The sequence below is a fragment of the Panthera onca genome, chromosome D1 (genome assembly GCF_046562875.1).
Source record: "Panthera onca isolate mPanOnc1 chromosome D1, mPanOnc1 haplotype 2, whole genome shotgun sequence".
Lineage (NCBI taxonomy): Eukaryota > Metazoa > Chordata > Mammalia > Carnivora > Felidae > Panthera > Panthera onca.
In genome coordinates this window covers 7,212,214-7,232,414 of record NC_138348.1, presented here as the reverse complement: position 1 = coordinate 7,232,414, position 20,201 = coordinate 7,212,214, and the positions used below count along the sequence as shown (strand labels likewise).

The window sequence follows — 20,201 nt, the reverse complement described above, 5'->3', positions numbered from 1 at the left end:
TATCCGAGGTCGCAAGGTGGGTAGTGGCTCTTCCAGCCCTTCCCTAGTCTCTTTCTGCCCTTTGGAGTTAGACCTGTGGCCTCCATCCTTGGGGGGGGGGGGGGGGGGGGCTTCTAGTCCCACCCCAGTGCTTATCACGGGGACATTGCCCTTGAGGCTGACACCACCAGGCCTGGAACCTCTTCCGGGGTGATGGGAGTTCAGGGCCAGGGAACCAAGGCGGGGGGGGGGGGAAGGGGGGGGGGCGGTGTCTCAGAGGCGGCCCAGGGACCAAGCTCATTTTGGAGCTGGTGACCTCCCACCCTACCTGATTCCCAGGACCCACAAACACGCGGGGAGTGGCTGCTCAACTTCGGAGAAGTTTATTGCTGGGACCTGCAGAGGAGCTGCTGGAACGTCTTCCCGAGGAGACGACCAGTTTCCAGCCTCGGGCCCGGCCAGGGCTGACGCTGGTGTCTGTGGGTGGCGGGAGCACCAGGCCGCAGGACGAGTGCTGTCTCCTGGGAGCTGGGTTGCTACAGGCAAGGGGAGCTGAGTGAGCGGCTGGGAAGGCCTGCCCTTGCTCCCCACGTGCCACAGGGGGGCCGTCAGGGCAGCGGGGACAGCGCCACCCCCTGGACGGCCCGGGCATCCTCCGGGACAGCCTGGGCCTCCTCCGGATCGTCCTGGGATCCCTCCTGGATGGCCTGGGCTCCCTCGTGGACGGCCTTCACCTCCTCCTGGAGGGCCTCTGCTTCCTCCTGGAGGCTCTTATATGACAAGTTCAGCTGGAACAAAAGGTTGCAGGGCCCAGAGGTGGGTACTGACCCCGGACAGGACTGTCTGAGGCCCGCTATGAGGCCCTCTAGCTGGGCCGGGAGGCAGGGAGGAGGGGGAGGCACAACGAAGAAAGGGGGTCCCGGGCTGAGGGGCTCACCAGCCTTTGCAGCTTCTCCCCCAGGGCCAGGTTGTCTGCTTGGATGGTGCTCAGTGACTCCCGAAGTCTAGAGTGGAAAGAGACCCGCTTCAGCCCCCAGGCTCTTATCCTAAGCAGCTTCCCCGCAGCGCCCAACACGCGTCTCCTGCCTGGGCTGTGTGACCTGGAAAGGCCACCTGGGAACGGGCTTTCACCAAGGGTCCAGTCTTGTCCTGGCAAAGCCATAGGTGGGGGTGGGGACCATGACAGAATTCTGCGTGGTTCCAGGCCAGCAAGAGGGTCGGCCCCGGAAGTAGCCCGGCTCGAGTGCTCTGGGTATGAATCAACGTGCCCACCCCTCCGATCTCTGCTACGGGAGCCCACGAGCAGCCCGGAGGGAATGTGTCCCCCTGCCCCACCCCCCAAACCTCTGTCTCCAGGCAGAGGTCTGACCCTGGCATCACCACGGAGGGCCAAGTGGCCGCGGAATTACACAGACTCCAGAGCCTGGCACCCAGAGAACAGAGCCCCACCCCCATTGCTCCACAGACCAAACTGCTCCCTCAAGTTCTTGGACAGTTAAAGGTGGGGGTCCCCTTGCAGGCAGCCTTGCTGACCAGGCATGCGGGCACCCAGTTGCCCGATGTGAAAGAGCGGTCGCCTCCTGCATCTGTGGGGCAGGTTCCGCTCACAAAGGAGGGCACCGATGCTGGGGAGGGAGGGGACCTGCTGGCCAGTGAGGAGGTCATCCAGTGCAGAACGGTGAGCAGGCAGAAGAGGGGAAGGAGGAGGGGCACGCGAGGGTGCAAACCCACCGCTGTCAAGCCCCAGGCCCTGACCTCAGTGGGGCGGCGGGGGGGGGGGGGGGGGGAAGCCCTGTCCCCCCACCCGCCCCCACCTGCCCCGGCCCAGCTCACCTCATGCAATCATTGTGCAAATAGCTGATTTCCTGTGAGGTCCGCCGGGCCCCCCAGTCTTCCTTGTCCAGGAACTGGTCCTCCTGGATCTCTGCGTCCCTGGGAAGAGTGCGCAGCAAGGGTTGGACCAGAGGGTCTAGAGGCTGGGGGAGGGTCTGGGGAGGGGGGCAGACCCAGGCCCAGGTCCTGGATGGGTCTCCCCTCTGCGCATCCCGGGGCCGAGTCCTGGCCCAGGTCTGAATGTTAACAGAGAGAAGCACCCTCTGCCTCCCTCCCGTGCACACACTCACTCAGCCTTACGCCTCAGGGTCTTTGGGCTCCGCTGTGCTCAGGAGCGTAAACAGGAATGTGACGGTAGGTTCTGGCCGCAAGTTCCGCGGTTGCTCTGAAGAAGACGGCTTTGGCAGAGAAGGTGCCATGGTGACTGAAGGGCAGAAGGCCGGCGGCCGGGGAGACTGGGTCCCCTCACACCGTAGAGCAAGACAGCGGGGCTGGTGGCCGGCGGTCCAGAGCTCCTCTCCGGCGGGGGAAGAATTTCTCCAGCCACCTGCCACCCTTCCTGCCACCCCTGCCGTCTGCCTTGGGAGGCCCTGGTGCTTCCTGTCACCTCTAAGACTGGCTCCCCGGAGACCTGAGGGTCTTCTGGCTCCTGCTTCTCAACCGGCTGCACCTCTGGCTTCACCACGGGTGTAGAGCGGGCTCTTCGTCTGCCCCTGAGAGACTGAAGGAGACAGAAGCCCGGTTGGTGAGGCACGTCCACCATCCTGCTGGTTTCCCCCTTTCCAGCCTTGTCTGATTTCCTTTTTTTAATTTGTTTATATATTTGTGAGAGAGACAGACAGGGAGCTGGGGAGGGACAGAGAGAGAGGGAGGCACAGAATCCGAAAGCAGGCTCCAGGCTCCGAGCTGTCAGCCCAGAGCCTGACGCGGGGCTCGAACCCACGAACCGCAAGCTCATGACCTGAGCCTAAATCGGACGCTTAACCGACGGAGCCACCCAGGCGCCCCTTGTCTGGTTTTCTTGACGCAGCCTCCGGTCTGGAGAGCCTCCACCACCAGTTCTGTCTAGCAAACCAGACCCCTCAAAGTTAGGATTCCCGCATTTAGCAAATAAAGCGCAAGGAAGGGTACCAGTGGAATTTGAATCTCAGATGAAACCGAATACTTTTAAAAGCGTAAGTATGGCCCACGCAGTGTTTGGGAAATACTTAGACTAAAAAATTATTCGTTGTTTATCTGAAATTCAAATTTTACTAGGTGACCCGCATTTTATCTGGCAACATGCTACATGCTGGTAATATTTTATAAACCGAACCCTTGCAAATGCAAGGTATAGGGGGTGGGGGCGTGACGGGCACCCTGTTGAAAGGAATCCTGTAGAAGCTTGTAAAAAAGTGGAGAATCCCTCCCATTTTGGGCATAGAAATCATCTATCAATGAGACACCGAGAAACAAATAGTGTGGCATTCAAGACCCTCTCTTATGTACTCCCCTGTTTCCAACCCCCTTAATACGCCACTGTCCCTGAACAGGTCTCTGCTCAGACCGGCCAGGAGCCTCACTTCCCAACACCAGCCTGAGCTGCCCCCACCGCCACTCTTGCCCGTGCTGTTCACCCCTCTCCTGTTCCCTCCCTGCTCTGTAATCTGAGCTGAACCCCACTCTTTTCTCTGCTGAGCAGATGTACCTCCCCGGGACCCCCGTGGACGGGTTCACATCCCTGAGCCTAAATATGCATCTGTCTCTACGAAGTGATGTTACCAGCAGCTTCTCCCCAAGTGACAGGAAGTCTTTAAATATGTATTTTTCAGTGTTTACTTTTGAGAGAGAGAGAGAGAGAGAGAGAATGCGATCGGGGGAGCACAGAGAGAGGGAGACGGGCTCTGTGCTGACAGCAGAGAGCCCGATGCGGGGCTCGAACTCACGAACCCTAAGATCATGATCTGAGCCGAAGTCGGATGCTCAACTGAATCACCCAGGCGCCCCCCGCCCCCAGGTGACAGAAAGTCTTCAGTCAATAGATGGAATTGTCGCCATTTTTCACTTTCAGATTTTCCAGAATCTTGCACATCGGCTGGCCTAGTGATAGAGGACAATCCAATGAGAAGGCAAATAGTGACCTCCCGTGTGTCCTTCATACCGAGCTCCGTCTGGGCTTTTGACAGGCCCATGGGTCGTGGCAGGGATCCTATGTGAAGTCCTCTCTGCAGTACATTGAGCCTTTCCGGGTGGCCTAAAATATTATAAGTCCTGTCCACATGATGTAAACAGAACCTTCGTGGCTGGCAATATCCTGCAGGAGTTCCTGTAACTCTCCAAAGTAACACCAGCGCTCCCAAGCGGGTAGCTCTGTCACTGGGTTTGATTTGTGTCCTGGGGGAAGTTGGCAGCGTATAACAAGATCTACAAAACTAGCCGGGACCTTTGCCCCTGGTAAGGTTGCTTTGGTAATGAGGCTTCAAGACACGACTCCCATGGAAATAAAAAAATAATTTACACCAAAGAGCAAAACTGGAAGCAGCCTCAAGGGCCCGAGTATAAGAAAAGGTCAGTAATCAGTGGCGTGAACATGACAGGACGCAGCTCACTCTGCAGTTAGTGGTCCCCAGTAAACGTTGACCGGCTGCTTCCTGTGGGACAGGTCTCAGCAGGGTCCCGAGAGCACACAGATAGGTGATCGTGATCCGGTTCTGCCCAGGAGAAGCCCCCGGGGCTAGGGAAGGTCCCAGGTTCCCAGGTGAGCGCAGCACCGGGAGATGTGCCGTAACAGAAGCCTGTAGACAGCCCCGGCCACGAGAGAAGGGAGCCACACATTTGGTTCAAAGCTCCAGCTAGATTCCGCCGTGAATGTGACGCTTGATTGTCCATAGGAAATGGGGTATCTTGGCACGGGGAGAGCAACCCAAAAGAGGGAGCAGCTTGGGCAGGCCGGTGCTGAAGGGCACTCCCACCAGGGCACAGTGTGAGCTGGCCTGGGCTGTGGCCCCCAGGTGACAAGGAGGCATGGAGAGACCTTTGTGTGTCTGTGGGTCGTCTGGGCCGTAAGTAGGAGTGTGGGGGGGGGACGAGGAGACATGTGGGGGGGGGTGGCGGAAGCCAAGGGCCTTGGGAGTGGAGAGGCAGGCGCAACTGATCCCCCTGCCAAGTGTCTACACTGTGTGGATACCGGGGAACAAGTGCAGGAGACGCTGTGACACCACAAAAGCCAGCCTCTCAATGGTCTGTACGAATGATTATCTTTTATCCCTTCGAGACCCTACTTTCCATTCTTTTGGGTGTTACACTCAGAAGTGGAATTGTGTAAAGGGCTTTAAGCAAGGGAGAGACGGGCTATTTTTGTTTTCTAGGAAACTGAGTCTGGCCCCAGTGTGGAGTTTGGAAGTGAGAGGTTAAAAGGAACTAGACCTGCTAGGCCAGTGCTGTCCAATGGCCTTGGGACAGAGGGAGGCTGAGGTTAGGGCTGATGGGATGGGGCGAGGGCGAGCACAGAGTTGCAGATGACCCCCCGGGCCCCTTGACAGCAAAGAGCCCGACACGGGGCTTGAACTCACAGTGAGATCATGACCTGAGTTGAAGTCGGAGGCTTAACCAACTGAGCCACCCAGGCACCCTGAATTTAAGGAGTTAAAGCCCTTAATTTGTTCTAAGGGCCAGGAGGCAAGGACAAGTGTAAAGAGGAGCTGGGAGGGAGACTAGTTCGAGCCACAGTACATCAAGCGGCACACGCATCCCTGGGCGTTCTTGAGCCGGATGGGCGAACTGAACCTGTCTCTTTGACTAGCCCCCAGGAGGCTCTGCCCCTACTGTCGTAGGGCACGGCGGCTGGGCCAATGTGAGAAGCTGGCTCCTTCGCAGGAGCCTCACAGGGGAGCGGAGGCCGGCTTCTGTGAGGAGCGGGTCCCCAGGCACCGGGTGAAGCTCTTAGCAGCCCCACCTCTTTCCTCCTGGGACTGGAGGGGCCGGGGCTCCCTGGAGGCCCCCTTTCCAGGCAGTCCTGCCTTGAAGAAGCAAGTCCTGCCTTGAAGGGCCTGTTCTTGACTGGACAGAAAAAAACAAATGTGAGAGCAGAGCAGTGATCACGGGGCCACCAGAGGCCAGGCTGGCAGTCCCCTGCACAAGGGGACAACCCTGGTGACACAGGTCAAAGAAGGCTTGGCTTCCTGGGCCTCCCACCCTCGCCTCTGCCTCTATAAAAACAGCAGAATGAGCAGAAACTTTGTAATCAAAAAAAACTTTTTTATTAAAACGACAACACAATTTCCCCTTCAACTCTAGTCTTAGTTTTTCAGGGACAGCGAGAATTTGCAATGATGCCATCAGCACAGCACCTGGCTACTCTCGACTCTAAGACACTTCCCAAGTGTCCCACCCCACCAGCCAGCGAGGACAAGAATTCTTTAGCTGTCCAGCTCCGGAGCGTCCGGGCCCGTCCGAGCAAGGGGGCTTGCTTGCAGGATCTGACGAAGCACAAAGTGTTGAACAGGAAGCCCGGGATTCCCAGGCCTTTTGAGGGCTTTCACTGGTGCCCACCGGGCCCGCGCCGGATCATCAAGTACCCTAACCCAGCATGCGTGCATCTCCCCTCTACCTCCACGGCCCCGTAAACGTCAGAAGACGTATGGCAGAAATCGTGGGAGGGCAGCCTCTGAGAGCATGCTCTTTACCAGCACTGATCCAAGAGAAGCAGGGGAGCAGGGCTCCCCAGAAACAACAAGACAACACGCCCACGCTCGCGCGCCCCATCTGCTCCTAACATCTCGTCAGGCAGTGTTCTCGTGTGAGCAGACACTAAGGAAACTAAAAGTTAAAACTGCCTCTGACCCCTGTCCCTTTCTGGCAGGTGAAAAGGCACCTCCTAGAACTTTATGGGTGTAGCTGCAAAACGCTAGTGGGACTGGGATTCGGATTGTTTGACCCTGTTTTCCCTCTACAGTGGAGTAGACTCTGCACTTTATTTTGTAAGAAATAGGCTAAGCGACGATAAGGGCACCTCCCACCACAGCCCCCTTCCCGGGCCTGTGCAGGCGTCCCCCAGAGGCCCGGGCCTCAGTTCCTGTGGCACCTAATGGCCACACCGAAAAACGCACCCTCCTGGCCCCCAGCAGCCTGGCATTTAACTGAACAATCTCAGCAGCAGAGCAGACCTACAGAACAGCTTTCATAGTAAGAGCTATGGTCTCTGACCCAACCAAGGCTTCCCTCCGTCCTTCACGATGTAAAACTCTACAGTGTCCAGCTTCTTCCTCAGAATTCTCTCCCGGACCATCTACAGAATCTGAGAGGGAGCCCAAGCTTCTTGACGCAGATGGGCTTGTGGCCAGGAACCAAGCCCCCAGGAGAAGATGATGCAGGGTGGGGGGGATGCCTGAGGCTCGGTGCGGCTGATGCAGAGCAGCCTCAATCCCCCACAGCGGCCCAGGTCCTCTCACCTGCAACCCCAGCCTTTCACCTCCTCTGGCTGTGCCAGTAATCCCTACTCCCTGGTGTGGAAACTGGCTGGACTCCCCTGGGAGGGAAGGAGAGGCCGGTGGGTCAGAACAGACATGGGACAGCAGTACGTTTCCTGAGATGCTGTCGCCACTGTACAAGCTTTCAGAGGAGGACAGGCTTTGTGTGGTGACGGCACATGCACAGGTAACAAGACCAGGGGAGGGGACCCCAAGTGTCTTCTCTGCAGGGAGGAGGAGCTATGTACAAGGGAGGGGAGAATAGGGCCCCCACAACATCTCATTCAACCAGGAGATCAAACTGCTCAGCAGCTTCGAACTCGGCATTCATGGCTGCAGCCCATTCATCCAGCTCTGATTTCTAGAGGAAGAGAAATGGGGGGGAGGGGGGGAGGGAGGGGACAGGTGAGTGAGGAAAGGGGCACGTTGGCCAGGGCATTTCTACCCATACCCTGCAGGTGCTGAGCCCCAGGCCAGCCTGAGTCCCGGCATGTCTCCCAGTGTGTCCCGTGTGCCAGCAGAGGAAATGCCCTGCCCCTCACTCACCAGGATCTCCGGAACCTTCTTTTTCTTTCGTTTCTCTTTCACAGCAGGTGGAGAGATTCCGGGGAGAGTGGTATCTGGGGCCCAGGGCTTCACAGGGACCCTGGGGACTTCGGTTAATTTTGAACACCTCACAGGTGAGACTCTGGCCAAGTCTTCTGACCCCAGCAGGCCCTCGAAGCCAAAGCAAGACCGGCGGCCTGGGGTGGAGGTGGAGGCAGAGCCGAGGGTCTCCAGCCGGCTGTAGGATCGCCTGACTTTCTTAGACATTTCCAAGTCTCTGGCGTCCAGGTCTTCCCTGGAGTTGGACTCGACATTCAGGGGGCACAGCACAGGAGTGGGGGTGGGGGTGATGGGGACACTGCTTGTCTTGAAGGGCTCCTCCCTAGCAGGCTCCTTGCTAGAAGGGTTGTTTTCCTTCTCCAAGAAAAAAGCAATCTGTACCAGGGCAGAAGAGAGAACAACTCCTCGTTACTTAGCTGTTATTACTTACTTCCAGAAAGGTCCGAGGAGATTCAGTGTGGAAAGACGCACAGAACACTTATAAAGGAAAAGACAGGACGAGCAACAAATCAGACCTTGAGACAAATTTGGGAAGGGGAAGAACAATCTGCCATCACTTCTGAGTCCACTTCTGTAACACAAGAGGACTTATCACCACTTGGCGTTGTCGGCTCTGTCTCCAAACAACACGTGACCAGAAGCTGGCCAACCTCTACTATGCAGGCGTCCATCACGGGTCGTCCTGACCAGTGCAGTAACCTCTTGACCTCTCTTCCTGCTTCTGCCTGTGCCCTCTGTGGTCCATATGTCACACAGCTGGCAAGAGTTTTCCTAAAATGTGCACCCAGTCAGTAAGTACCTATTGGTCACGGGCCCCGTTCCAGGCATCGGGAGAACAGGGAGTAGAACAGAGAAAACCTGGTCTCCATGGGGCTTCCGTTCCCGTGGGAGTAAGACAGAGATAACGAACAGGGAAAAATCATGTAGCACGTCAGAGGCACTCAACGCTTCGGAAAAAAAAACAGGACAAGATAGGACTGGGGGTGGGTTGGAATTTTAAGTAGGTGGAGCCTGCTTGGAATTCTCTCTCTGCCCCTCTCCTGCTTCAAAATAAAGAAATAAACTGAAAACAATCAAGAGAGAAAAAAAAGAGAGGTCCACACGTTGGCTCCTTAAAAATTCTATTCTCAGCTCAAATGCGGCTTCCTCAGAGAAGGTATTTCTTACCATAAAGCAGAGACCAGCCCCTCCTACCACTGCTATTTACTGCTGCGACCCTGACCTATCTCATCCGGCAGCCACCACTCTCGGATTTTGGCTTGTTCACTGGTCAACCATCACCCCAACTGGAATATGAGGTTCTTTTTTTTTTTTTATTTTTTTATTTTTTTATTTATTTTTGGGACAGAGAGAGACAGAGCATGAACGGGGGAGGGACAGAGAAAGAGGGAGACACAGAATCGGAAACAGGCTCCAGGCTCTGAGCCATCAGCCCAGAGCCCGACGCGGGGCTCGAACTCACGGACCGTGAGATCGTGACCTGGCTGAAGTCGGACGCTCAACCGACTGCGCCACCCAGGCGCCCCTGGAATATGAGGTTCTTGACAGCAAGGGGTCTTCATCCGTCTGGGTGACCCTGCCTACGTCCAGCACCTTCCGCAAAGCCCTGCGTGCAGCAGGCATTCCATAAATGCTCACTGAACAAATGTACACAAAATTCCACACTGAGCTTTCTGGCAGCCAAGACAAGGTAGGAAACAGGACAAATTCCATCACTCTTGTGGTCTAACAGAAGTATGTTGGTTATCAAGAGAGACACTTCCTAGCTACAAGCACTAGAAATCTGCCCCAGGAGTCTTAGTAAAGGGGATGCTGAATATGGGTGCCTGGGTGGCTCAGTCAGTTAAGCACTCGACTCTTATTTAATGTTTATTATTGAGAGAGAGAGAGAGAGAGAGAGAGAGAGAGAGAGAGAGAGAACACATGAGCACACAAGTGGAGCCGAAGCAGGCTCCAGGCTGTCAGCACAGAGCCCAACGCTGGGCTTGAACCCACAAGCCATGAGAGATCATGACCTAAGGTGAAGTCAGACGCTCAACCGACTGGGCCACTCAGGCGCCCCACATCCGACTCTTGATTTCGGCTCAGGTCACGATCTCATGGTTGGTGAGATCAAGCCCTGCTTCGGGCTCCACACTGTCTGCACAGAGCGTGCTTGAGATTCTTGTGCGTGCGTGCTCTCCCCCCTTCTCTCTCTGCCTCTCCCCCACTTGCATCGTCTCTCAAATGAACTGAAAAAAAAGGGGGGATGCCGAACAAAATGGGGGTCACCCTAGACTACTTCCTCCTCATCCCCTACAGCCAAACAGCCGTCCAAATCCTTGCAGTTTTGATCAGTATATCATCAACCTATCATTCAACCAACAAGAATGAGGGATTACCGCGGGGAGGCAGAAGTCCCCGCCCTCAAGACCACACGCAAATATTCTCAGGTATCTGTAAGGCCTAACGAGAATTATGAAGAGACACAACAGCGACAGGGTGCAAGTGGTCAGGGAAGGCTTCCAGGAGGGGTCCTTTAAGCCGAGTCCTGTGTGATGGGATGGTCACGTGGTGAGCCGAGGGGCAGAGCATCACTTTCCCCTTCCCTTCCTTCAGGCCCCCACCATGTCACTTCAGTCAAGTCCTCCTACCTGGCCTCGGGTCCCCAGCAGCAGGCTTTGTCCAACCCGGTCTCCACCCAGACCCAAGAGGGATTTTTCTGAAACACGCCAGCATGCCTCGGGGACTACCGACTCCCCAAAGGCTCCTGCGGTGCCAAGGATGGAGCCCAAGCTCCCGAGTGTGGCTTTCATGCTTCAGGAGCTGCTCTGTCTTAGCCTGTTCCATCCCCTAACAAGATGGCCAAAGGCACCCTGAGCGAGCTGCCCTTCTGCACGCCTCGGGATTTTGTGAATTAGAGGTCCCGGCAAACACAGCTTCCTGTGCCCAAACACTCCTGTCTTTAAAGACTCAGTTGAAACCTTCCTTCTTCTGTGACACAATCGCAGGGCCAGCTAGTCTGGGTTAGGTGCCTTCCTGACCTCTAGTACTTTTCTTACTGCAGTTCTCAGCACACTAGGCTACTATCGCTTGTTCATCGGTCTTTCTCCCCACTTGACTGGGAGTTCCATGTGCTCCTAAAAGGCAGCTAGCGTTTTCCATTTATTGTATCCCCAGGCACAGGTTTTCTGTTAATGAAACACCCTTAGTAACTCCTGCTAAACCAGTACAAGTGCTGTACGTTTCTCTTACAACAACCAGTACTCACGAACAGAGCAGACAGACTGGAAAGGAGGAGGAAGAGTTGGGACACAGCTCAGTTCTTCAAGGAAAACAATATAGACTATTAGAATGCCACAAGACCACAATGTATTATTATTAAGTCCACACGGAGTGCGCAAAACGGGCGATGTATGTAGGTTTCCAAAGGCAACCTGTTTCCAAATACAGATGGTTCCCAACTTACTGATGGTCGGACTCAAAATTCTTCAACCTTATTACCGCGCAAAACTGATATACATTCAGCAGAGATCACATTTCAAATTTTGATCTTTTCCCAGGCTAGTGATACGTGGTAAGATACTCTCTCGTCAGGCAGTTCCCATACGCGGTCACGGAGGGTAAACAACGGATAGAACGTACAACCGTCCCGTTGTTCACTTTCATACAGAACTCAAGAAATTAAATGGTATCCAACTCTTTGTTATAAATAGGCTTTGCGTTAGATGGTTTACCCAACGGCGCGCTAACGTAAGTGTTCTGAGCCCGTTTAAGGCAAGCTTCGCTAAACTATGACGTTCAAAGGATTACGTGTATGAAATGCATTTCTGGCTTAGGATATTTTCAACTTACGATAGGTTTATTAGGATGTAACCCCGTCCTAACGGGAGGAAGATCTGTACCTCAAAACAGTTACCTGGGCAGATGGGAGCAGCCAGTATGCCCTGCCCCATTTCTAGAGTGCTCCCCACTCAACTAAGCAGATGAAAATGAACTCACCCTTGGGCTCCTTCGAGGCGTGTGCACAGATGGGGTCTGTGGAGACAGTAATAACTGATCACTTAGCCACCCCCAATTTTGGCTCCCAACCCACAACCCTTCTGTTAGCCCTCACCTTTACGGTATGGGCTACGATCTTCTTCAAAACGATGGGCTTTCTGACAGGAGCCGCATGGGATGCCTGGAAAAGAGGAGTGAACATGAACTACACATTACTCCATCGGCCTCCGAGGCAGAAACTGAGGAATCCCGGGCTCACCTTGGGCCAGATTTCAGGGAGGGTGCTGGGGAGATCAGGGCCTGATTTCCGCTGGGACCTCCGCGGAGACTGGGTAGAAGACGGGGTCCTGGGCCCTGGGAAGAGAAAAAAGTTAGGAGGTAGGGGAGGACTCTAAACCTCAGAGTCTAGAGAACAAGTTCAGGAGAGAGCGAGAGAAAGTTCCCAAACAAGCCCTTTGGGGCTTCTCCCCGGGAAGGAGCCTCCTAGAGCGGTGGGGGGAGGGCCTTCCTCACGGGGCTCCGTCCCTCAAACGGCTCGGCCCCAGGCTCCCGCGCGCCTTCCGCTCACCGGAGCGTTGGGCGGCCCCTCCGGACCGCGTTCGCCTCTCGGACATATTAGCCTCGGTCTCGATCTCCGCCACGGTCTCCGCCGCCAGGGCTCGCGCCAACCCGGAGGGCCGACGGAGACAGAAACGTTCGAATTACCCGCCTGGCTGGGAGGAAGCGGAAGTGACGCAAGGGGGGAGGGCCGCCGTGCTCAGTTTTCACCTCTTCAGCCGTCTACACGTCTAGCGTCAGCAGGGGCGGGGCCAGTGGCACGCTAGCGTCATCAGAGCGCGCCGCACCCGGAAGAGACGTGGCAGCGGAGGGATAATCAGAGCGGTCCGGGGTAGAGAGCGCAGAGCTCGGCTGAGCGCGGTGTCTGTCCTTCCGCGCCTCGGGCCAGCTCTCGCGCCTGTCGGGACCGGTGTGGCGGTCGTTCGGTAACGCGAAGAGCGGGGTCTGTATTGAACGTGGGGGCGGGGCTTGGAGGGGGTGGGGCTCAGGCGGAGCCCCTGGGGGCGGGGCTGCTGGTATCGGAGAGACGCTGATGGAGGGACGTGGCGGGGGGCGGGATCCAGGAGGAATGGGGGGTCAGTAGAGGCGGGATTTGTTCAGGGGGCGTGGCCAGGGATGTAGGGGGGCAGTGGGCAGGAATTGGGGGTTGGGGCGATAATGAGAGGTGTCTAGAGGAGTTCAGAGTGGAAACCATCTGGGCTTGTGAGTTCGTAGTGGCGGACAACAGAATTCTCTGTTAACTCAGACTCCTTTCTCAGGGTCGAATATGGGACTTTGCAAGTGCCCCAAGAGGAAGGTGACCAATCTGTTCTGCTTCGAACACCGGGTCAACGTCTGCGAGCACTGCCTGGTAGCCAATCACGCCAAGGTGCGTCCTTCATGGGAGCAGCTGAGCAGGGCACTGGGTGGGCAGGCAGTATTGGTTTTCTCCAAATCTCTGAAGGGCCTGGGCTGGAATGGAAGCTCCAGGAGGGGAGGAACTTGGTTTATTTTGTTCTCGGCTCTATCCCCAGCCCTTAAGACAGACTCTAGCACACTGTGGGCTCAATAAATGTTTATTGATTGGACAAAAGAAAGGATGATTCTCCTTTGTGATGAGAGACCAGCAGCTGGGCCTTGAGAAGATGGGCCCCAGTTGTGACCTCTTTCTCCCTCTGCAGTGCATCGTCCAGTCCTATCTGCAGTGGCTCCAAGATAGCGACTACAATCCAAATTGCCGACTGTGCAACATACCCTTGGCCAACCGGGAGACCACCCGCCTCGTCTGTTATGGTGAGGCCTGAGCACCTTGGGAGGGATCAGGACAGGCCCAGCTTGGTGACCAGTTTCCAGGGCCTCTCTAAGCAGCAGGGCAATGGAAACCACCCCCTCCCAAGCTTGGGAGGCTGGAGCCCAAAATTCTAGCCCTGCTACATTATTTACCTGCTATGCGAGCTCAGACAAGTCATTTTCCCTTTCTAGACCTCAGTGTTTTGCCCTAAAAATTAAAGCTCCTAGGTTTTTTTTTTTGTTTCTCGTTTTTTAAGTTTATTCATTCTGAGAGAGAGAGCGCGCGCGAGAGTGGGGAAGCGACAGAGAGGGAGAGGAGAATCCCAGGCGGGCTTCACACTGATGTCCCCCAATTCGGGGCTCGAACTCACGAACCCGTGAGGTCATGATCTGAGCCAGGGTCAAGAGCTGGACGCTTAACCGACTGAGCCACCCAGGCGCCCCTAAAGCTCTTAGTTGCTTACCTGCCCGTTTTGAGGATTGAAGGAGAGTCGGTCAAACTTGTGGTTATCATCATGACTGTGGGCAGTAGCTGGCTGGACCAACAGTGAGCTGAAGGGAGAGAGGAAGGGAGTTTCCCACAGTAAATCAGCAAAAAGAAGTCAGCAGTCACATGTGTCGTGACCTTGACCTGACTGCGGTGTAGGAGTCTTAGTTCCACTTTTTTGAAGGAGCGAGTGCAAGAGAGCTCCGTGTATGAATTTCTCGTTGTGTGTATCTGTGTATCCATATCCATGAATTTAACGTGGGTTATGTTTTTACATGTGTTAACGGGTTCCTTAGTACTTGGGGACGAGTAAACGGGTAAATCATGTGAACATACGAACACAGATGCGTTGTGGGGTGGCAGGAGTATGTGTGGGTGACAGTGCTGGAATTTTAGCAAACGTGAATGTATAGATGTGTACGTGTGCGAGTTAGTGTGCCCACGAGTATAGATACAGGGGACGGTACTTGTGTTTGACTGTAGGTGTACAAGCACGCGTACATTTGTGTCCGTGGGTGTGTACATGCATCCCTGTGCCTGTGCGTGTGTGTAGGAACTTTTTCTGAAACTGTTCTTGATTAGCTGTTAGCCCGAGGATCTTGTGTTCAGTGCAGGTTCAGAGAGGACTCACTTTAAGGGTCGCTGGCATCTTCCCACCCTGGTGGGCTTCTCCCTCCTAGTGGGCTGGGGATCTTGGTAGCATCTACCTTGACTGGGTCAGTGGTGACCAAGAAGGCTCAAGTCTTAGGGAACACTGCTGAAATGGACCTAAGTGAGGACAGGAAGGCTGCAGGCTTAGGTGTATGTGCGCCTATGTCCCTACAGCAGGCTGGGGGCTGTTGCTGGGCTAGGGGTCCTAAGTGTCTTCTTCCTCTTGCCTCTCCTCCCCTATCTCATGGGCCCTAAGACCTCTTCCACTGGGCTTGCCTCAATGAACGTGCCGCCCAGCTACCCCGAAACACAGCGCCTGCTGGCTACCAGTGCCCCAGCTGCAGTGGCCCCATCTTCCCCCCGACCAACCTGGCTGGCCCTGTGGCTTCTGCACTGAGAGAGAAGCTGGCCACGGTCAACTGGGCCCGAGCAGGACTGGGCCTTCCTCTGGTGAGAATCTGTCTGTCTGTCTGACCATCTGCCCTGGGTGCCACCTGGGCCAGATGGGTGGGGAGGGACATAATTAGGCAGGCCGATGACACACGCTCCTTCCTCCAGATCGATGAAGTGGTGAGCCCGGAACCCGAGCCCGTCAACACCTCTGACTTCTCCGACTGGTCTAGTTTTAATGGTAAGCGGTGGCCCGCACTGCCTTTGGGGGCCCTCGCCTCCCCGCTCTGCTGACAGCTCTCTTCTTGCCATAGCCAGTGGTGCCCCTGAACGAGAGGAGATTGCCAGTGCTTCCGCCGCCCCAGCCTTCTACAGCCAAGTCCCCCGGCCCCCCGCTTCCCCGAGCCGGCCCGAGCAGCACACGGTGATCCACATGGGCAGCCCTGAGCCCTTGACTCACGGTGAGCCGGGGCACTGTCCAGTCTAGAGGAGGATAGAAAGGGAGTGGGCTGGCTTGTAAGGAGCTCAGGGTTCCAGAGTCGTCCCCCCCCCCCCCCCCGGGGGGTGCCCTCCCCTCTCACTCTTACATGGCCATCACCTCCCCACGATTCTGAGACGTTCTGTCAGGCTGAGAGGGCAAGGAGCTCCTGCCCTCCCCACCCCCCACCCTGCTGCAGGCCAGTTTCTCTGAGCCTGTGGATACCGGTGGCTCTGCCCCTGCAGCCTCAGCCCCGAGGAAGGTGTATGACACGCGGGACGATGACCGCTCACCAGGCTTCCACGGGGATTGTGATGATGACAAGTACCGTCGCCGGCCTGCCCTGGGCTGGCTGGCCCAGCTGCTCAGGTACACAGGGTCAGGTGGGGCAGCATGGCAGGAAGGGGGAGGGGAGGAAGTGAGAGCCAGAGGCCCTGGGCGTGATGGTTTCATGACAAAAGGGGCCTGTTCTGGGCAGTGACACCTCGTGTTGGGCTGTGCCAGGAGGCCGCAGCTTGGCAGTAGGAGTCTTGGGTCTGCTGTACTCGTGGGCTGTTTCCTTGCCCGTTAGGTATCTGGGGCTTGAACTTGGGCTCTTTGAGGCCCCTTCCTGCTCTGGCACCACCTGACCTTAGTGACTCTACCATGCCTGACACATTCCAGTTTCCAGAACAAGTTGTTGCCTCAGCTGGTTTGTGCTGCACAGTAACCTGTGTAATGGGCAGGTGCAGGGTTGACCCTGCACACATGAAGAAACAAAGCTCAGGAATGGTGGCCCTAGGGCCAGAAGACAAGTGTCGTGACTGGGGTTCCTCTCCGGGCTGAGGGGCCGTCAGGGATTGGGAACCTGACCTGACTTTCCCCTCGTCCCCCTAGGAGTCGGGCTGGGTCTCGTAAGCGGCCGCTGACCCTGCTCCAGCGGGCAGGGCTGCTGCTGCTCCTGGGGCTTCTGGGCTTCCTGGCTCTCCTTGCCCTCATGTCTCGCCTGGGCCGAGCTGCAGCTGACAGCGATCCCAACTTGGACCCGCTCATGAACCCTCACATCCGTGTGGGACCCTCCTGAGCCCTTGCTTGGAGCTGGGCCAGCCTAGGACCTGGGGGCCTGAGGTGGGGAGGTCTGGGGGCTTTTTTTCCTCCGCTCCTCTCCTTCAAGCTTGAGACACTAAGATCCCAGGCCTGGCCAAGTCCACTAGAGTGGCTGCTGGCTGGGCTTGGGGCCCCTGCAGTTCAAACGTTTGTCTTGACCTGCTTACCCTGGGTCTCCAGCCTCCCACCCTCCTCCCCACGAAGGAGATGACAGGTGGAAATAAATGACAGACTTTATTAAAACACCGAAGCCTCCTTTTCCTTCCCCCTTCTCGGCCCGGTCCTCTGGCCTCAGTGACTCTCCTCCCGGTATTGGATGGCCAGAAACTCCAGAGACAGGCGGTTGAAGAACATGGCTCCATTTAGCACTGGGCAGAGGAGAGAGCCCCCATCAGCATTCCCTGCCTGCTCTTTGCCAGGTCTCGGGGATCCAAAGCGCCCCCTCCCCCTTAGCCCAGCCCCCACCCCCACTCACTCAGGATGGTCAGGGAAAAGCACCGAAGAAACTTGTTATCGGTCATCTCAGCGTAGAGTGACCCCATGGCGGCCCAGCAGATGCCGATCACCTGGGAGAACTGTAGGCCCCATCCGGTGGGAGAGTGGCCCCCTGAGACAACAGCGGGGTTTCCATCAGCCCCTGGACCTCCCCCGACCACGCCCTTGAGCCCTGGCCCCGGTCTACCATCAGGACAACCGTGTAGTGGAAGCTCATGCGGTCGTAGTGGTGGGTGACACAGAAGTTGTGCACGTCGCTGGCAAAGACGCTCAGGTGTATGAGGAAGAGCATCAGTGAGGCCACAGTGAGCATCATGCCTTCTGGAAAGAAGAGCACAGCCAGCCGGTCCCGCCACCGCATCCTGGTGGCAGCGGAGACTCCAGTCAGACGCGGAGTTGAGCAAGCCGACGCTGTCCAGGAGAAGCAGCTGGCCCTTCTCTTTCTAGAGTGCACGGTTTGGAATAGCGGTGGGGTTCCAGGGCCACAAGGACATTGGAGGGGACAAGATTCTAGAATCCAGGCTGGTTCCAGCCGATAGAGGAGTGGTTCATGAGGGGCCAGGGGAGCTCCCAAGTTAAGGGAGGTTGGAGGGTGACAGGTGCAGGCCAGCAGGAGCCTGTTGGCTTCATCGGGTTGATGAAGGGACAGCGTCCCGTATCCTCTTGCCCGCACACCGCGTACGCTTCCGCGTACCTTCTCGCTGAGTCCCCTCGACAGTGCCACAGAGGAGGCAGTGTGGGTACTTGTACAGAGCCGGGGCTCGGAACGGCGGAAGGGCATGTCGCAGGTCCACGGCAAGTCTTCGGCCAACAAGAGAGTAGGCCCCAGAAGGGTAGCTGGAGGGCATTGCAAGGTGAGGAGGCCTGGGCTGAATTGCAAGCCCCAAGTATCTGCTCCATCCCCTAATGGGGAGGAACGAAGGGAAGGGAAGAGGTGAAAGAGTGTCCGTAACTGTTCTGGCACCTTCCCCGGGCCTTCCGTAGGTCCAGAGAGCACCCGGCTCTTCCATCCTCTTCTTCAGGGGCCTGATGCTGACCAGCTTGCCCTTCTCTGCCACCTTCAAGCACGCGGCACTTTCACCCCCATCATCTCTGTCCTTTCCCGGAGTCCCAGGTGAGACTCGTGGCATAAATCCTGTTTTGTGCACAAGTTCGAGGTAGAGAGAGGGAGTGCCGGCTCAAGTGCTCACGGCCATGAGTGAAGGAGTCAGTACTGAGACTAAGATCCAGTACTGAGACTAAGTGGGCAGGGACACTTCCACGCAAGAAGAAAACATTTTCTCCATACGTGTAAGAGGTGAAAACTCCAGGACTCTCAACCACAGAATCCAGAAAAACGGGCAGAAATGGTGTGGAGGGACACGAACACTCCCAAGAACTAAAGTAGAAGGACAACATGAACTTGGCCACCCTCATGCCTCCTTCCTGTCTCTCTGCCCCAGAAGTAAGGTTCAGGGTCTGGCCAAGACCCAAAGTCTCCTGCCACACCATGCTTGCTGCCCAGTGTCCTTAATCACAACCGTCCCTGAGACCCCCGTTCTGACACATCACGGGGGTGACACCCAGGGCCCAGCCATGGGCCCACTGCTGAAACAATAGTTTGCATCTCGGTTCTCTGGTGAATACACATGAGCTTTTATGCATTAGGGTTTCTGGCTCCGTGTCATTAAAAATTTTTTTTAATGTTTATTTTTGAGAGAGAGAGAGCACGTACTAGTAGGGGAGGGGCGGGGTGGGGAGAGGATCTGAAGCAGGCTTTTCACTGACAGCAGCAAACCCGATGTGGGGCTTGAACTCATGAACCATGAGATCGTGACCTGGGCCGAAGCCAGCTGCTCAACTCACTGAGCCACCCAGGCGTCCCTGGCTCAGTGCCATTGAAGGAAGTATCCAAGTAGTGTGTGAACTTGTTCTTGTAAAAGATTTGCATGATGGGTGCCTGGGTGGCTCAGTCAGTTAAGCATCTGACTCTTGGTTTCAGCTCAAGTCATGATCTCATGGTTCGTGAGTTTGAGCCCTGCTTCCAGTAAAAACAAACCCCACTTCAGATGAGCCCCACTTTCTCTCTCTCTCTCTCTCCTCTCTGCCCCTCGCTCACTTGCACCCTCTCTCTCTCTCTCTCAAAAAAAAAAAAACAAAAAACAAAAAAACAGATTTGCATGATACACAAGCATACAGAGGAAAAGGCAAGAGCCTTCCACCTCCTACGTACCTAACAGGTAACCCCCTCAATAGTTTGGTGAGTGGGTATCTTTTGGGTCCCTTCTTCAAAAAAAATTTTTTTTCATGTTTATTTATTTTTGAGAGGGAGAAAAGACAGAGTGCGAGTAGCGGAGGGGCAGAGAGAGAGCACAGAATACAAAGCAGGCTCCAGGCTCTGAGCTGTCCGCACAGAGCCCAATGCGGGGCTCGAACTCACAAACCGTGATATCATGACCTGAGCTGAAGTCAGACGCGTAGCCACCTGAGGCACCCAGGCGCCCCTTTTGGGTCCCTTCTTGATGTAACTACATGTGCATACATGTGCATATACATGCATAATTTAAAAAATATGTAGAGAATCACAGCATATGTATTGTCAGAGTATAATCTTCAAAATGTTAAAAGTCCGATGCTAGATCTGGAATGAACATGTAACCAAGCTGTATTAACCCATCAGTGAGGGGTTCCCCCTCAGTAAGGTGGTAATACGTCTTGGGGAGCTGGATATTGATAGGCATTTAAAGAGGAGTGTTAGAGTATGATTCTAGGTTAGACACAAAACTGGTTCATGCCCTATAGGGCGATAAGAAATACAACTTTGGAAGTTATTTTTTCTACCGGATATAAATGTTCTGTATCTGCACAATATCTACTTGTAATATCTGCCTCTGAACACTTAGTGGTAAATAGCAAAATCAAATGTTCATCCCTATGGATATTTAAATAGTCCTTGGATGGC

The 20,201-nt window shown here is 55.5% G+C and overlaps 3 protein-coding genes across 6 annotated transcripts; 1 reads left to right on the top strand and 2 right to left on the bottom strand.

Annotated features, from left to right (window-relative positions):
• Positions 1 to 346: 346 nt before the first annotated feature.
• Positions 347 to 12,568, bottom strand: CDCA5 (cell division cycle associated 5). Of its 3 annotated transcripts, XM_078433683.2 has the most exons (10): positions 12,415 to 12,568; positions 12,106 to 12,200; positions 11,962 to 12,027; positions 11,847 to 11,882; positions 7,806 to 8,240; positions 2,420 to 2,533; positions 2,113 to 2,210; positions 1,813 to 1,911; positions 917 to 983; positions 347 to 767 (listed from the first exon to the last, which is right to left on the bottom strand). In XM_078433683.2, exons 1-10 carry the CDS (start codon positions 12,458 to 12,460, stop codon positions 588 to 590), a joined length of 1,236 nt encoding a protein of 411 aa, XP_078289809.1. In that variant the 5' UTR covers positions 12,461 to 12,568; the 3' UTR covers positions 347 to 587. The 3 variants fall into 3 exon arrangements, with proteins under 3 accessions (XP_078289809.1, XP_078289810.1, XP_078289811.1); XM_078433684.2 differs by lacking the exon at positions 7,806 to 8,240; XM_078433685.1 differs by lacking the exons at positions 347 to 767; positions 917 to 983; positions 1,813 to 1,911; positions 2,113 to 2,210; positions 2,420 to 2,533 and adding an exon at positions 6,023 to 7,620.
• A 134-nt stretch (positions 12,569 to 12,702) lies between these two features.
• ZFPL1 (zinc finger protein like 1) lies at positions 12,703 to 17,010 on the top strand. Its single transcript, XM_078433686.2, has 8 exons — positions 12,703 to 12,846; positions 13,163 to 13,272; positions 13,565 to 13,676; positions 15,068 to 15,261; positions 15,370 to 15,442; positions 15,516 to 15,662; positions 15,925 to 16,048; positions 16,556 to 17,010. Exons 2-8 carry the CDS (start codon positions 13,171 to 13,173, stop codon positions 16,740 to 16,742), a joined length of 939 nt encoding a protein of 312 aa, XP_078289812.1. The 5' UTR covers positions 12,703 to 12,846; positions 13,163 to 13,170; the 3' UTR covers positions 16,743 to 17,010.
• CATSPERH (catsper channel auxiliary subunit eta) lies at positions 16,981 to 17,928 on the bottom strand. Of its 2 annotated transcripts, none has more exons than XM_060607192.3 (3): positions 17,460 to 17,928; positions 17,241 to 17,340; positions 16,981 to 17,133 (listed from the first exon to the last, which is right to left on the bottom strand). In XM_060607192.3, exons 1-3 carry the CDS (start codon positions 17,619 to 17,621, stop codon positions 17,057 to 17,059), a joined length of 339 nt encoding a protein of 112 aa, XP_060463175.1. In that variant the 5' UTR covers positions 17,622 to 17,928; the 3' UTR covers positions 16,981 to 17,056. The 2 variants fall into 2 exon arrangements, with proteins under 2 accessions (XP_060463175.1, XP_060463174.1); XM_060607191.3 differs by having other exon boundaries at positions 17,448 to 17,926.
• Positions 17,929 to 20,201: the final 2,273 nt, after the last annotated feature.

What these genes read in the sequence shown, in the direction of transcription:
- CDCA5 (XM_078433683.2), bottom strand. Translation starts at nt 12,460, where the DNA reads ATGTCCGAGAGGCGAACGCGGTCCGGAGGGGCCGCCCAACGCTCCG. An exon ending in TCGTAGCCCATACCGTAAAG is followed by an intron (nt 11,883 to 11,961) that starts GTGAGGGCTAAC and finishes CTGTCTCCACAG; the next exon opens with ACCCCATCTGTGCACACGCC. An exon ending in TTGCACAATGATTGCATGAG is followed by an intron (nt 984 to 1,812) that starts GTGAGCTGGGCC and finishes TTTCCACTCTAG; the next exon opens with ACTTCGGGAGTCACTGAGCA.
- ZFPL1 (XM_078433686.2), top strand. Translation starts at nt 13,171, where the DNA reads ATGGGACTTTGCAAGTGCCCCAAGAGGAAGGTGACCAATCTGTTCTGC. An exon ending in CACCCGCCTCGTCTGTTATG is followed by an intron (nt 13,677 to 15,067) that starts GTGAGGCCTGAG and finishes ATGGGCCCTAAG; the next exon opens with ACCTCTTCCACTGGGCTTGC. An exon ending in TGGCTGGCCCAGCTGCTCAG is followed by an intron (nt 16,049 to 16,555) that starts GTACACAGGGTC and finishes TCGTCCCCCTAG; the next exon opens with GAGTCGGGCTGGGTCTCGTA.
- CATSPERH (XM_060607191.3), bottom strand. Translation starts at nt 17,621, where the DNA reads ATGCGGTGGCGGGACCGGCTGGCTGTGCTCTTCTTTCCAGAAGGCATG. An exon ending in ACTACACGGTTGTCCTGATG is followed by an intron (nt 17,341 to 17,447) that starts GTAGACCGGGGC and finishes TGGGGCCTACAG; the next exon opens with TTCTCCCAGGTGATCGGCAT. An exon ending in CTTTTCCCTGACCATCCTGA is followed by an intron (nt 17,134 to 17,240) that starts GTGAGTGGGGGT and finishes TCCTCTGCCCAG; the next exon opens with TGCTAAATGGAGCCATGTTC.